The sequence below is a fragment of the Antennarius striatus genome, chromosome 14 (assembly GCF_040054535.1).
Source record: "Antennarius striatus isolate MH-2024 chromosome 14, ASM4005453v1, whole genome shotgun sequence".
Lineage (NCBI taxonomy): Eukaryota > Metazoa > Chordata > Actinopteri > Lophiiformes > Antennariidae > Antennarius > Antennarius striatus.
Genome location: NC_090789.1, coordinates 1,160,870 through 1,174,140, shown reverse-complemented (window position 1 = coordinate 1,174,140; position 13,271 = coordinate 1,160,870). Strand labels below are relative to the sequence as shown.

The following is a 13,271-nucleotide window of genomic DNA, read 5'->3' as shown; positions in this document are numbered from 1 at the left end:
GTAAATAAATATAAAGAGTAGAAAAAGATTCACGTGTTCCTGCACCGCTTCAGTAACGCCGTACGGAGATGAAGAATGTTTTGTAATTAGTCAGGAACGCTTTATAAATCACTAGTGAGCTGCTATGGCTCCTCCTGTTGCTTGCCAAATAGTGAGCTTGCATTTTTCTGCATTGCTAAATGTATTAAGACTCATTTATAATAAATGTGGGTGGGAAAATAAATCCAAACAGGGGGAAACTCCTTTTACGGTCAGCTATTGAGGAGGCGGAGCTTTATTGTGTATTACATCAGTTTTTACTTCCAGGTTTTATTTTTTTATAAATGTGTTTTCAGTTATAAATTAGTTTTTTTGTTGGTTCAAAGGGCAGGAAAGCATCAATAGATTAATTCCCTGAGCGTCTCTACTGGTGGTTGAATTGTAGCCGCGCGCTAACATGCTAACAAGTATCTGAGGACAGTTTAACGTTCTGACAGCAACACGAATACATAAAAACACGCAGCAACGACTTGCCAAATAGTGAGCCCACATGACCTGTTTATTAATGATTTACAGCGTGTTCACAAACTAATTAATATTCAGAATGAGGTAGAGGTACGAAATCAAACGGACGGATTTATTGATTTATTGATTTATTGATTTCAATGTGTTTTTATTATTTTTTTCTGTGTTTTATGTCATAAAAGGAGAATAAATTCGCTGCTGCTCATTTAAGTTTAATACGCAGCAGATTCTTCTGACTGGGCCTTAAAGCTCGACAGCGCCCCCCGCTGTTCGCTGTGAGACACACCAGTGTTCTGTTTGTTGCCCCCGAAGAGAATAAAATGATTGGAACAAAGAATTGTTGTTCTGGTGCAGATTTAATCCTGTTTTCACCGACCTGTAATGTGACGTTTACATTTTTATTTCACACCTGAATAGGAAATGAAATATTTTTAAGATGTTGTGATTTTAAACACCCCAGTTCGGTGCAGGGTCTGCCCCGGGGGGGCAGATCCCAGATGTCGCCCTTTGTTTTTAATTGGTCCCTTGGGTGTAGCCCCCCCCATCTGCTAACCAGACCGCCTCCCACCTGCGTCAGGAGACACCTGGGCCTCACCTGGGGACGGGTGCCCCGCCTCACACGCCGTGCTGTGATTGGTGGAGGCTGAGGTGGGGGCAGGTCTCCCGCAGCAGGTGGGTCGCCGCAGACGCACCTGGAGGAGTGAGGGTCCGACGGTTTCAGGTGTCGCACGGAGCGCGCTCAGTGGAAACCAATCAGGAGCCTCCGCAGGACAGGTGAGGTTCTGTCTGCTTCTGCCGCCTCAGGTGTGTTTACTCACTAATGTTTACTGCTCAGAGTTGGAATTAATATATATAATATGAAAATACTATGTGTATAAACGTAAATGTGTGTATATGTATACATATGTCTGTGTATAATGCATAGATTCATATACATTATACTGTATACATACTGTATAAATATGTGTGTATACCTAACACACGTGTGTGTGTGTTAGAAGTCCTTGGTTTGTCAAGAAGCTAATGCTATGCTAACACAAACTCGACGCTTGAATCTTTTTCTTTCTTTTATACAATTTTTTAAAAAGTCTTTATTCCCTTCAGTCTGTTGTTCATTAATCATGAATAATCACAATTTAAATTTTAATTAACTTTTTTTTGTTTTTTTTACATCTTTTACATGTTTGGGTTTTTTTTACATCTTTGTACATGAACACTTAAATCCCCTTTCTGACATTAATAACTGCAGCAGCGTCCACTTGACCTCCTTTCCGTTTGGCTCTAAAGGAGAAAAAGACGTTTGAATTAATTAAACAAAGTCATTGTCAAGTCCTGGGCTTTGCTGAGTCATGGTTTCTATTAACGGCGGCGTTAATGAGTCTGCTTTACGTCTCTAATCAGGCCTGTGATTACTGAGTGGAGCCACAATTACCGGCTGCTCCACACAATCATGATGTCTCCTAACGACCGGGCCCTCGAGGACCTTTTATACAGCAGTGACCTTGGCGACGAAGGGGAGGGGCCAGAGCTGGGCGGCGGCCCCGAGGCGCTGGACGAAAACGCGGCGGTCGACAATGTGAGCGATGGCGGAGGAAATACTTTAAAAAAAACAACTCAAACTACTGATGCTAATTCAAATTGAAAAAAATCTTTATTAGTCCCCAATTGGCAATTGAAAGCACATAAAGCAGAATAGATTTAAGAGTGTAGATGTAAACATAAACATAAATAACAAATAAAAACAAATATAAATATGAATACAATGTTTATGTGAAATAATTCAAAACCTAATTTGTGTAAAACCTAATGGGTTATTTAGTTCAGAAGCTACCTTGTTATGCTACGCTAACTAGCATACTACGCTAATAGCGTAACTTGGCCATGCTACGCTGTGAATGTACTGTAGCCTCTTTGCTAAGTGTTGGATGGATTGATGGATGCTAACGCTTTAGCTCAGAGGCTACAGGAGGTTTCAGCTAATAAACGATTTTACGTAAAAGATTTTTAAATTCGCGTTAGCTTGGAGGTGAGTGGATAATGACTAATTTGTTTTTTAAGTGAACTGTTCCTTTAATTAAAGATAAAAAAAAAAAGATTTTTCTGCGCGAACTTTGACCTTTTCCAGAATAAATCAGAAGTATCCCACCTGGATTAAAACGCCCTCATCTGATGCTGTTTTTCTTTCCCCCCCCCAAGCCTCCGACGACCGTGTCCGTCCAGGAGCCAATGATCTGCGGTGACTGCGGCGAGCAGGTGCTGGACCGCTTCTTCCTATTGGCTGCCGGCAGGGTGTGGCACAGCGTCTGCCTCCGCTGCAGCCAATGCCAGTGCGAGCTGCAGAGCCACCCGTCGCTCTATTGGAGGGACGGAAACATCTACTGCCAGCAGGACTACAGCCGGTCCACCACGACTTCCTGTTTAAGAATATTTTATAAAAGACGTTTAATCACTTTAATTCTTATATATTTAATCGAATTTAACGAAACATTTTCTTTCTCTTCCTGGTCAGGTTGTTTGGAGGCGGGAACTGCGCTCGCTGCTTCCAGCCAATCCCGTCCTCGGCTCTGGTCATGAGGTCCGGTGAGCTGACGTTCCATCCGCACTGCTTCTACTGCCAGGTCAGAGAAAAAGTTCAATAAACAAATAAATAAATACACTGGACTGTATTAAAATCTGAGGATGGATTTCAATTACTATTATTTTATTTTTTTATTTTTTTATTCATTATTTTTTTACTCCATGTTTAGCTGTGTAGCGGCTGATCTGATTCTGAACGATGTTACCGGGATGCTTGCCTCGGTCACATGACTACCTTCTTAAAGGGGCCGCTCCGGCCTCGGTCACATGACTACCTTCTTAAAGGGGCTCCGGCCGCTAACACAGAATACATTATCGCTAAGCTGAAACTCCCAAGCTAGCAGAACCAACCAGAAACAAACGGTGGTGTGATGTCACGAGGACGCTGCTAATAAAGTTTATTCAAACTGGATTCAGGTTTATTATTACATTTAGAATAAAACAGTTTAATGCTGGTTGTATCGTTCTATTTCGTTGGTCCGTGACGTTAAGCTGGTAGGAGAACAGCGGTGTAGCCTACTTGTAGCTTCAGCATCACTGTCACCACCTAGTGGTGAGACGAGGTACTGACAGAACACGTCCTCTCACACACACACACACACACACACACACACACGTGATCATGTTCATGTCCTGCAGGAGTGTGACGTGAAGCTGATTCCAGGGAACCTGTACTGCATGCAGGGACCGAACCTGTACTGTCAGTCCCATTACCATGGCAACGAGAGCATCCCACTGTCACATGACGTCCATGACGTCCAGCCTAAAGCATGTCTGAAAGAAGGTGTGTGTGTGTGTGTGCGTGTGTTTAAGAAGAAACAAATGTTCCATGTTCTGTACCTGTTCTAAATTTATATCTTGTTAAACTGTCGTCATGGAGACGGCCACGCCCTAAATGAACCGGCCTGAAACTATTGAGGCGTGTTCTGGTCCAGCTCATAAAACACGTGTGTGTGTGTGTGTGTGTGTGTGTGGACGCAGATCAGAACCAGGTCTCAGAAGAAGGGGAGGAGTCTGTCAGCAGTCCCGAGCCGCGATTGGACGACCGGGTGACCGGTGGGCGGATCCGTAGGCGGACCAAACGGATCCGGACGTGTTTCCGCAGCGAGCAGCTCCGAGTGCTGGAGTCGTGTTTCGCCCGGAAACACAACCCCGACGGGAAGGACTGGACCTGCCTGACCCACAAGACCGGCCTCCCCAAGAGAGTCCTGCAGGTAGGACCGCAGAGGATTAGCATACGTTAGCATCATAGCACATCCTGCACCGCAAGTACAGTATTTTACTCACTGCAAGTCACACCTAAGAGCCTTTTCTCAAAAAACAACAGTGCACTTTATAATCCAGTGCTCTTTATAATCCAGTGCTGTTAATAATCCAGTGCGTTTTATAATCCAGTGCACCTTGTAATCCAGTGCTCCTTATGGTGAGGAAAATACTGTATTTTACCACAAATGAAAATGTTGCGCTAACAGGAAGTAGAATAAACTTTCTAGCCTGCAAAATATTTATTTAGATTAGTGGAAATTTAAAGAAGAAGACTCAGACTACTTTTAAAAATGACAAACAAAACATACGAGTCCTAGCTTGATCCCTCCTACATAGCATGCATGCTAACACTGTTAGCATGGAGGGGACGGATTTCGTCGATTCTTATTTTCATCTTGCCGTCACTCAGGTGTGGTTTCAAAACGCCCGGGCCAAACTGAGACGCTCCCTAACCACAGAGGACTCGTCCTTCGCTCCCACGAGAGGCGTCACCGTGGCGACCAGCCCTCCATCCTCCACCTGCTCCCTACAGGACCAATCCCAGCCCTTCCCCACCAGCACCATCGACCAGCTGGAGCTGTCGCTGCTCACCGCCCCGCCCGACGACCCGCAGACTCCCGCCGTCAGCCAGCTCCCCTCCTTCTTCCTGGACTACGATTCCCAGGGTGCACCGGGGTGTGCCTCCTCTCTGGAGGGCTACGAAGACTTTGGAGAGGCAGGAAGGGGAGCAGAGGGAGACGCGGATCCTGGTTGTTCTTTTAGCCCGCAGTACTGCTAGTTTTTAGCTTTTCAAAATAAAAGATTATCAGTAGCGGCACGAGAAAACGAAAAGCGTGAATGTGTCCAAGATTTCTGACATTCTGTGTTTTCATATTTCACCCAATCACAGCACATGTAGTGGAATCACATGACCCCTGTGTGTGAATAAACCTCAGCTGTAGACGTTCACTTCCTGTCGTCATTTTAGGTTGTCTTTATTTTTTGCTGATACGACAAAACTGAAGCATCATATGGATGATGCTTGCCTCGGTCACATGACTACCTTCTTAAAGGGGCCGCTCCGGCTGCTAACACAGAATACATTAGCACTAAACTGAAACTCCCCCAACTAGCAGAACCAACCAGAAACAAACGGTGTGACGTTACGAGAACGCTGCTAATAAAGTTGATTCGAAAAACGTTTCTATTCTGGTCGTATGGTTTTATTTTGTAGAACAGTCTGTGAAAAAAATCCTTCAAATCGACCTATTTCTCGCGGTGGTCTTTTCATGTCATCCGCCGCCGCCGCCACCTCCCATCACATCTCCTCCCTGCTGCTCTGAGCGACGTCTCCTGATTGGACGACTTCCAGGAAACGCCAGACAGGAAACAAACCGGCGTGAAGGAGCGTTACGTGTTCATGACGCATAAAGTTACAAAACGCCGTTCTTGTCTTGACTGACATTCTTTGGGGCGCGTCTGTATTTTCCTACGAGACGACCTTGACGACAGTCGAAGTCAAAACCTGCTCATCTTCGTCTCTCCTCATCCTCACAAGCATCTTAATGAACCGGGCGCCGCCTCTTCGTTAACCGCCTCGCCACTCGAGCGCCGACAATTACGGCACTCGGGGCCTCCAAGGTTTCCCAGCTAAAAGAATGAAGGTTACGACGGTGACGGCGCTCTGCGTCAGAGGGGGAGCGGGCCAATGGCGAGCGGCGGCCTGCGGCCCAACGGCGGCCGGCGAGGGGAGGACGGGGCGGGCCGATTTTAAAAAGGTCAGAGGCGACGAACGCCGATGATGGTGCAGCGAGTTAGAGCGGCACGCAAGGTAAGACGAGAGAAGTTTGGGGGGATTTTATTTAGTCGATTGGTTTCGGACTACAAAATATTTTATTGATTTTAGAGATTATTTACATTTATGGTTCTCTGCCTTCAAATTTTAAGATCAATAATTTTCCTGAAGGAAAAAAGAAAATTTTCCTGTTTAATCTAAAGAAATTACTGTGAGTCCTTTGTGAATTTTGGAGATTTTTATTTTTATTTTTTTAGAAATATCAGGAAATGTCAGAATATTTCACAGATTATTGCACAAATTTTTAGTTTTAATGCGTTGAAAATATTTAAAATCTGTGCAAAAAATGTAACTCTGGCTACACCCGGTTTGAGGCGTTTGGATGATTTGACAAAACTTCCAGTTTTTTCTGTTTTATTAAAGCAAAAATGGGCAGAACCTTCAAATTTCAAGATCAATTCATTTTCCTGAAGGAAAAAGAAAACTTTCCTGTTTGAGTCCTTTCTTGATGTTGGAGATAGTTTTGCAGGAAATTTCAGAATATCTCACAAAATATTAAACAAATTTCAATTTAATGTGGTGAAAAAACTTGAACAAAATTTAACAAAATCATCCAAAGTTTCCCGTTATTCTGTTGTATTTTACAAATGTATTCTTTCTACTTGCGTCCTAAAAACAAAAATGTGCCGAACTCTGTTTGGCGAGTCATCCACCACCGTCGCCATCCTAACCTGCAGTCATTCCTTTCATTCTCTGTGTTTCCAGATGAGACTTTCTTTCCACTTAGGGGCTTCAAACCTCACCTTCCTCTTCCTCGCCCTGCTCTGCTCACGACACGTCACCTCCTTCCCCCACTCCCCCACCACCCTTCACCCCATGGGGGGTCTGCCCCAGCTGGAGGCCACCCTGCTGGGGACGCGTGTGGACGACCTGATGGACGACTGGACGGTCCGGCCCGCGTGGCGTCAGGACCCCTGGCTGGCCCTGCTCCGGTCCTGGATGGAGGATGAGCTGCTCAGGGGCCAGACCCCCGGGGGGCCCTCCGTGGAGAGCTTACTCTACCAGGGGAAGAGAGAGAGAGAGGTGGAGGAGGGGGGGAAGAGGAACGAAGCTCTGACCTCCATCGCCGGAGGACTCCAGGCTGTCAGCCGGGAGAAAGGAGGGTTTGGTTTCCGCTTCGGGAGGAAGAGATGGACAGAGGAGGAAGACGAGTGAAGACGATGGGAGGATGGAGGAGAGGAGAGGGATTCAAGGAGGGTGGCGACGCAGAAAGACCTCGACGCACGGAAATGTTTAAGTCATTTATGGAAAAGTTGCCCAATGAATCACTGCAATAAAAATAACCTGTGCAAGGTTCCAGGTAGGGTGTAGCTAGGCTTTAGCAGATTTTAAATGAGAAAATTCATCGGAATAAAACAAATTGAACAACAAAATGTTTAAAATGCAGACAGTCAGCGCTGTGAAGACGTTCTGTCTGTTCCGTCCTGTGGTTTTAATCACCTGATACGGAATCAGCATCAGCTTCAAATAAATGTTTAAATATCTCTGTTCAGTGTATTCATGCATGTACATACAGTCGATGCGTGTTTGAATATAAAATCAATGAATAAAGAGTTGGTAGCAGAATGTCGTCTAACATGGGTTTACACATTAATGCTTCTTCAATAGTGTCAATAGACAGATAGAAGCACCAAATATAATAAATAAATTCTCTATTAGAAGACTTGCAGAAAATACAAATGCAATTGAGAAAAGTATTTAGGTTAGTCAAACTGTTAAAACATCAAAACGTCATTGTTTAACTCATGCATGATTGTTAATGGATGAATTGGAGCTCAGATGGAACCATTTTCTTTAAGACAAGCAACAATTATTATTATCATGATGATGATGATGACTATTATTAGTTGTATTATTATAATTATTATTATCATTATTATTACCGTTATTATCTTTAGCATTATTATCATATCTATCGTTATTAATTATTAGTGTCATTATTTTTATTGTTATCACTATTATTATAATATAAATTATTATAATATTTTTTGTTTTATTATTTTTTTTAATTTTAATTCTTTTCGTATTTTAATGTAGTGACATCTGTTTTTCATTCAGTACCTTCACGTCTTTCTACTTCTTCTCTAACGAAACATCCTTTAATGACCTCTACCTAGCAACCTGCTCTGAATTATTTGATTGGACGAGATGTGCAGCCTATTAGAAAAAAGAAGAGCGGACCTTGAACGCCTCACACTGGATTTTTACTCCGATAGCACCATTAAAAAAAGGCCTGAAAAGTTTCATTAAACTTTTCCATAAGACAGAATAAATGATTATAGCTTTAATATATTTTATTCCATTTAACTGATATCTTAATATATTTAATATTTATTCGTTCCCCTGCGCTGAGAAAAATGTCAGAAATCATATAAAGAATTTTTTTTTTAACATCATATTTTTATGTGTCGTTTATTTTTATCAGCACAATAACTTATAGTGATTTCACTTTTTAAGGAAGAGGGGTAAACTTTAATAAAAATAAGAGTCAGTTTGACTTGTATTTACGATAATCCGATCCAATGCGGAAGTGTCTGACACGCTCGAGGGGAGTGGAATGCGTCACGACATTGAGATTTACGGGCAGCCCGTGAACGCAGCGCGCCCGACCCGTCCGGCTGGTGGCGTCTCGGCGGAACTCGACCGAACATCCAGACCGAAGTCCGGCTTCGACCCGCCGACGGGACGGGCTGACGGATGGAAGATGATCCTAATCGGTGTGTTCGTCCTTGTGGCCGTCGGACTCCCGGTTACCGGCGGTAAGTCCGTTTCCCGACACGTTGACGTGAGTCCGGTCAAAGTGAAAGTAACGGAAAAACGTGACGTAATCAACATTTCAGTTGGTTTAAAACGGATTATTTTGTGTGTTAATGTTATAATAATGTAAAACCTAACGTAACAACTATTAAAATTGTTAGCAGTAGCCTGTTAGCCTCTGGCTTGTCCCTGGGACAAACAGGAAGTTACCCGAAGGGGCGGGGCCAGCACACCTGGTGAAAGAGTTCTCATTAGAACCCACTCTAGAGCAATGTGTGGTCCTACCTGGTCTGAGTATGCACCTGTCTGTCCACCTGTCTGTCTGTCCACCTGTGTCCTGCAGAGAGACACTCCCTCACCTACCTCTACACGTCCTTCTCCAAACCCGTCTCCGTGGGGGGCATCCCTGACTTCGTTGCCATGGGGATGCTGGACCAGCGGATCATCGACTACTACGACAGCGTCACCAAGAAGAAGGTTCCCCGTCAGCGCTGGATGGAGGAGCGGCTGGAGGACGAGTACTGGAAGAGGGGGACGGCGTCCCGGGACAGCAAGAAGCTGTGGTTCCAGGTCAACACCGACATCCTGATGACCCGCCTGAGATACAACGACTCGGGTGAGGGACGGCACGCGCCGCGCCGCCGATCTGGGATCGTTTGATCATCCTGGTGAACTATTCGTTTGTGTCGTTTTCAGGTCTTCACATCCTGCAGTGGAAACACGGCTGTGAGGCCGACGCCGACGCCAACGGCAAGCTGACGTTCCGCCGCGGCATGGACATGTACAGCTTCGACGGAGACGACTTCCTGTACTTCGATGACGCCCATAAGGTGTGGGTGGCGCCGGTCGAGGCCGCTCGGGAGACCAAGAGGAAGTGGGACGTGGTCAAGGTTCTGAAGGACTACACCGTCGGGTACCTGGAGAGCGAGTGTGTGCAGTGGCTGCAGAAGTTCCTCCAGTACTCACAAGAACAGAGGAGATCAGCCCGTAAGCCGGATCTACTTGTTAACTAGTTCCTCCGTCAGCCAATTAAATCTGTGCTGTTTATGGGTATTTATGTAGAGTAGAACCGACAGTAGAACCGACAGTAGAACCTGAGATACGAGATGAATCCGTTCCAGTCCGTTAAAAAAGCCCTGGACCCCCTAAATTATTTAAAAAGTCAAAAGAACACACGAGCTACGTCTTTACTCCACCAACGAGAACGAGATCCGGTCTCACTGATGTCGTATCCATCCGCCTGCTAGCAGTGGTGTCTTGAAGCGCGGCTTGTATCTCAGATAACTCGTATCTCGAGGTTCTACTTTATTTACGTACCCGTTGCACTTCGTTTCTTATAAAAGTCAAACATTATAATAATTCAAGCTGTTTCTTGTGTTTGCAGCGCCGCCAGAGGTCTACATGTTTGCGAAGAGAAGTAAAGTCAAGGCGGACGTGGTGTTGACGTGTCTGGCCACAGGTTTCTACCCACGAGACGTCACCCTGAACATCAGGATGGACGGACGCATCCTGACCAGAGAGGACGGAGTGGAAACCTCGGGAATCCGACCCAACGGGGACGACACGTACCAGAGACGAGACCAGGTGGAGCTCCTGTGGAAGGATGTAGACGCCAAATACGTCTGTGAACTGATTCACAGCGAATCCGGTTTACGCGTGGAGACGGAGTGGGGTAAGAGAGACTTCCTGTTTGTTCCTGATCAGTTGTGACATTTACTCTTTGAAATTCCAGGGTGGGGCTTTTAAAACCATTTATTGGTCTTGCTGGGGGTGTGGCGAGAAAAGTAGAAACCTCCTTTGACGCTGTGAGGAAGAACTTCCTGCTGCATTTGATCAGTTTTCTTTGACAATCTGAGGGAAGCCATCATGATGGAACTCTAGTCTCGTTAGAATTTAGATCCCAGCGTAACTTAATCGGAACTGTTGGGTCTTCCTTTCTGATTTTGAGGAACCAAAACGAGCTCCTGTCGTCTGTCTCTAGATCACAAACTCCCCGTGGACAGAACTTCTGGTTGGGTCGAGGTCATTGCTTTGGTTTTGGGTGCCATTGCCACGATTGCCCTGGTCGTCTTCCTCTTCGTTCGTTACCTGTGGGGCCCGATAAAATCGATCTTGTCTGGTGAGTACGATCTATCGCTCCAAGTGTTGCTGCCGTCTCTTCTGTGGCTTCAACAAATTCCAAAAAAGAAACCGAGGTTCTCTTGGATTTGTGTGAACTTTCTTGATCAGGATGTTTTTGTGTGTAGTCGTGTTAGTTGTACTTCCTGTGTAAGTCGACGTTCTTTCTTTGCAGAGTTTATGAAAAAGAAGCCAATAAAAAAAGATAACATTGGTCCATCTGGTGAAGCAGATCGTCACCTCTTCGCAGACAAGATCGCAGGTGAGTCGTTTTTGTTTCGATGTAATGAAGTCGTTCAGTTTAAATATTTAAATATTTATATTCCTAGTTTTAGGCCAATGACCACTGAGACTCTGGTTTAAGAGTACGATACCCCAATGTCTGTTGTGTTAAAGTGAGATGTACCTGCTGCTCGGTTGATGTGATGTCATCAGAAGCAGGAAGTGTCGTGTCAATAATATATCTGTGTTTGTAGACCCTGAGCTGAGCCAGGTGAAGACTCAGCCATCGAGGAAGGGTGAGTACCGTCCCCTCATGACGAGGACATGCTGTACGGGTGCTCAGATGGCCCGAAATACATTAGAACCTGCAGTAGAACCTACAGTAGAACCTGTACTAGAACCTACAGTAAAACCTGTAGTAGAACCTACAGTAGAACCTGTACTAGAACCTACAGTAGAACCTACAGTAGAACTTGTAGTAGAACTTACGGTAGAACCTACATTAGAACCTGCAGTAGAACCTACAGTAGAAACTAGTAGAACCTACAGTAGAACCTACAGTAGAACCTACAGTAGAATCTGCATTACAACCTGTACTAGAACCTACAGTAGAACCTGTAGTAGAACTTATGGTAGAACCTGCGGTAGAACCTGTAGGAGAACCTATGGTAGAACCTGTACTAGAACCTACAGTGGAACCCGTAGTAGAACCTACAGTAGAACCTGTACTAGAACCTGTTGTAGAACCTGTAGTAGAACCTCCAGTAGAACCGTCAGTAGAACCGTCAGTAGAACCTCCAGTAGAACCTGCAGAACGTGGTAAAGAACAGATCCGGTCTCACTGATGTATCCATCCGCCATCTAGTGGTGGTGTCCTGAAGAACGACTCGTGTCTCCAGGTTCTAGATATGGTGTTCTGACTTTGTGTCTTTAACTCTTTCTTGTCTTCCAGATTCCAGCACGTCTGTCTGCAGCTCAGATTCTGGTCTATCCTGTAAGTTTCTCCATCAAGTGACTGGAGTGGAGTGACTGAAACACAGACGAACAAACGTTTTTAATTTTCTCTGCAGCTGCGAGCAGCCACAAGTCCACACAGGAGACCCAGGGTCTGATGGGGGCCAACGAACAGGAGCCACGCAGTCAGAGCCACTACAGCAAAAATAATTCAGATGACAGGGAAGGGAAAAAGCTTCTGGGGTGAGTCTGAGCTGTGGGATTTTGTGGTTTCCTGCTGAGTCAGCACTCAGGTGGATTTGTCTTTGAATACATTTGTGTCTGAAAACCAATCAAAACTTGTTCTGAGCAGAAATCAGTTCGTAGATGATGATAAAAAAAAATAAAATCTAGAGACCAAAATATACATTTTTTTCAAATCAAACTCTAAAATCCGATTGGGCGCTTCACGTGCCACGCCCATCGTGTTCCAGACATTTCTGTCGCGTTTTGCTTCTTCTGATTTTCAGTTCTTTGATTCCACCTGCACTCATTTGTACTTCAAGCTGAGCTAGCCTTGATGTTGTGTTTGAGGTCGTGGGTTATTTCAGTTTCAGTCAGTGTTGGAAAGTGAATGAGAGCAAGTGAAGGTAAATACACTGAAATGTTGTAGTTCTTGGGGCTTTCGTGTTTAATCAGCAGAAATCCTTCATGAACTCGACTTTTATTTCTTGAAGCAGAGCTTTTATTAACGAATGTGTGAATTTTTGTCAACCTCGACGCTGTACGACATTGATTCTAGTATTTTGTATTCAAATTTATTCATTTATGTGCCTTTAGAGTCAACAAGTTATTTCCCAGAAAATGACATTTTGTGGAAACATACAGACACCCAGATTTATGCAAATATGCACTGATGAATGAATTTAAAAGTATTCATTGTTAGAAAATTAAAAACCTCTTGGCAAATTTTTTTTTGCCAAGATTTAATAATAATTTTAATTTAATCCCATGACTTTACCTTGAATTGTACATGTCTTGTTTTTTGCTCGTTGCTTTT

The 13,271-nt window shown here is 44.5% G+C and overlaps 3 protein-coding genes across 4 annotated transcripts; all 3 read left to right on the top strand.

Moving 5' to 3' along the window:
- Window positions 1-1,132: 1,132 nt before the first annotated feature.
- On the top strand, window positions 1,133-5,504 carry LOC137606946 (LIM/homeobox protein Awh-like). 2 transcript variants are annotated; one of them, XM_068332300.1, is made up of 7 exons: window positions 1,133-1,278; window positions 1,906-2,080; window positions 2,701-2,903; window positions 3,014-3,122; window positions 3,721-3,865; window positions 4,063-4,295; window positions 4,757-5,504. In XM_068332300.1, exons 2-7 carry the CDS (start codon window positions 1,955-1,957, stop codon window positions 5,123-5,125), a joined length of 1,185 nt encoding a protein of 394 aa, XP_068188401.1. In that variant the 5' UTR covers window positions 1,133-1,278; window positions 1,906-1,954; the 3' UTR covers window positions 5,126-5,504. The 2 variants fall into 2 exon arrangements, with proteins under 2 accessions (XP_068188401.1, XP_068188402.1); XM_068332301.1 differs by lacking the exon at window positions 1,133-1,278 and having other exon boundaries at window positions 1,940-2,080; window positions 2,701-2,920; window positions 4,757-5,503.
- A 617-nt stretch (window positions 5,505-6,121) lies between these two features.
- qrfp (pyroglutamylated RFamide peptide) lies at window positions 6,122-7,461 on the top strand. The gene is made up of 2 exons (XM_068332599.1): window positions 6,122-6,157; window positions 6,887-7,461. Exons 1-2 carry the CDS (start codon window positions 6,125-6,127, stop codon window positions 7,334-7,336), a joined length of 483 nt encoding a protein of 160 aa, XP_068188700.1. The 5' UTR covers window positions 6,122-6,124; the 3' UTR covers window positions 7,337-7,461.
- A 1,289-nt stretch (window positions 7,462-8,750) lies between these two features.
- LOC137607061 (H-2 class I histocompatibility antigen, Q10 alpha chain-like) lies at window positions 8,751-13,244 on the top strand. Its single transcript, XM_068332525.1, has 9 exons — window positions 8,751-8,940; window positions 9,282-9,554; window positions 9,635-9,925; window positions 10,323-10,610; window positions 10,920-11,057; window positions 11,232-11,318; window positions 11,533-11,574; window positions 12,231-12,272; window positions 12,349-13,244. Exons 1-9 carry the CDS (start codon window positions 8,886-8,888, stop codon window positions 12,477-12,479), a joined length of 1,347 nt encoding a protein of 448 aa, XP_068188626.1. The 5' UTR covers window positions 8,751-8,885; the 3' UTR covers window positions 12,480-13,244.
- Window positions 13,245-13,271: the final 27 nt, after the last annotated feature.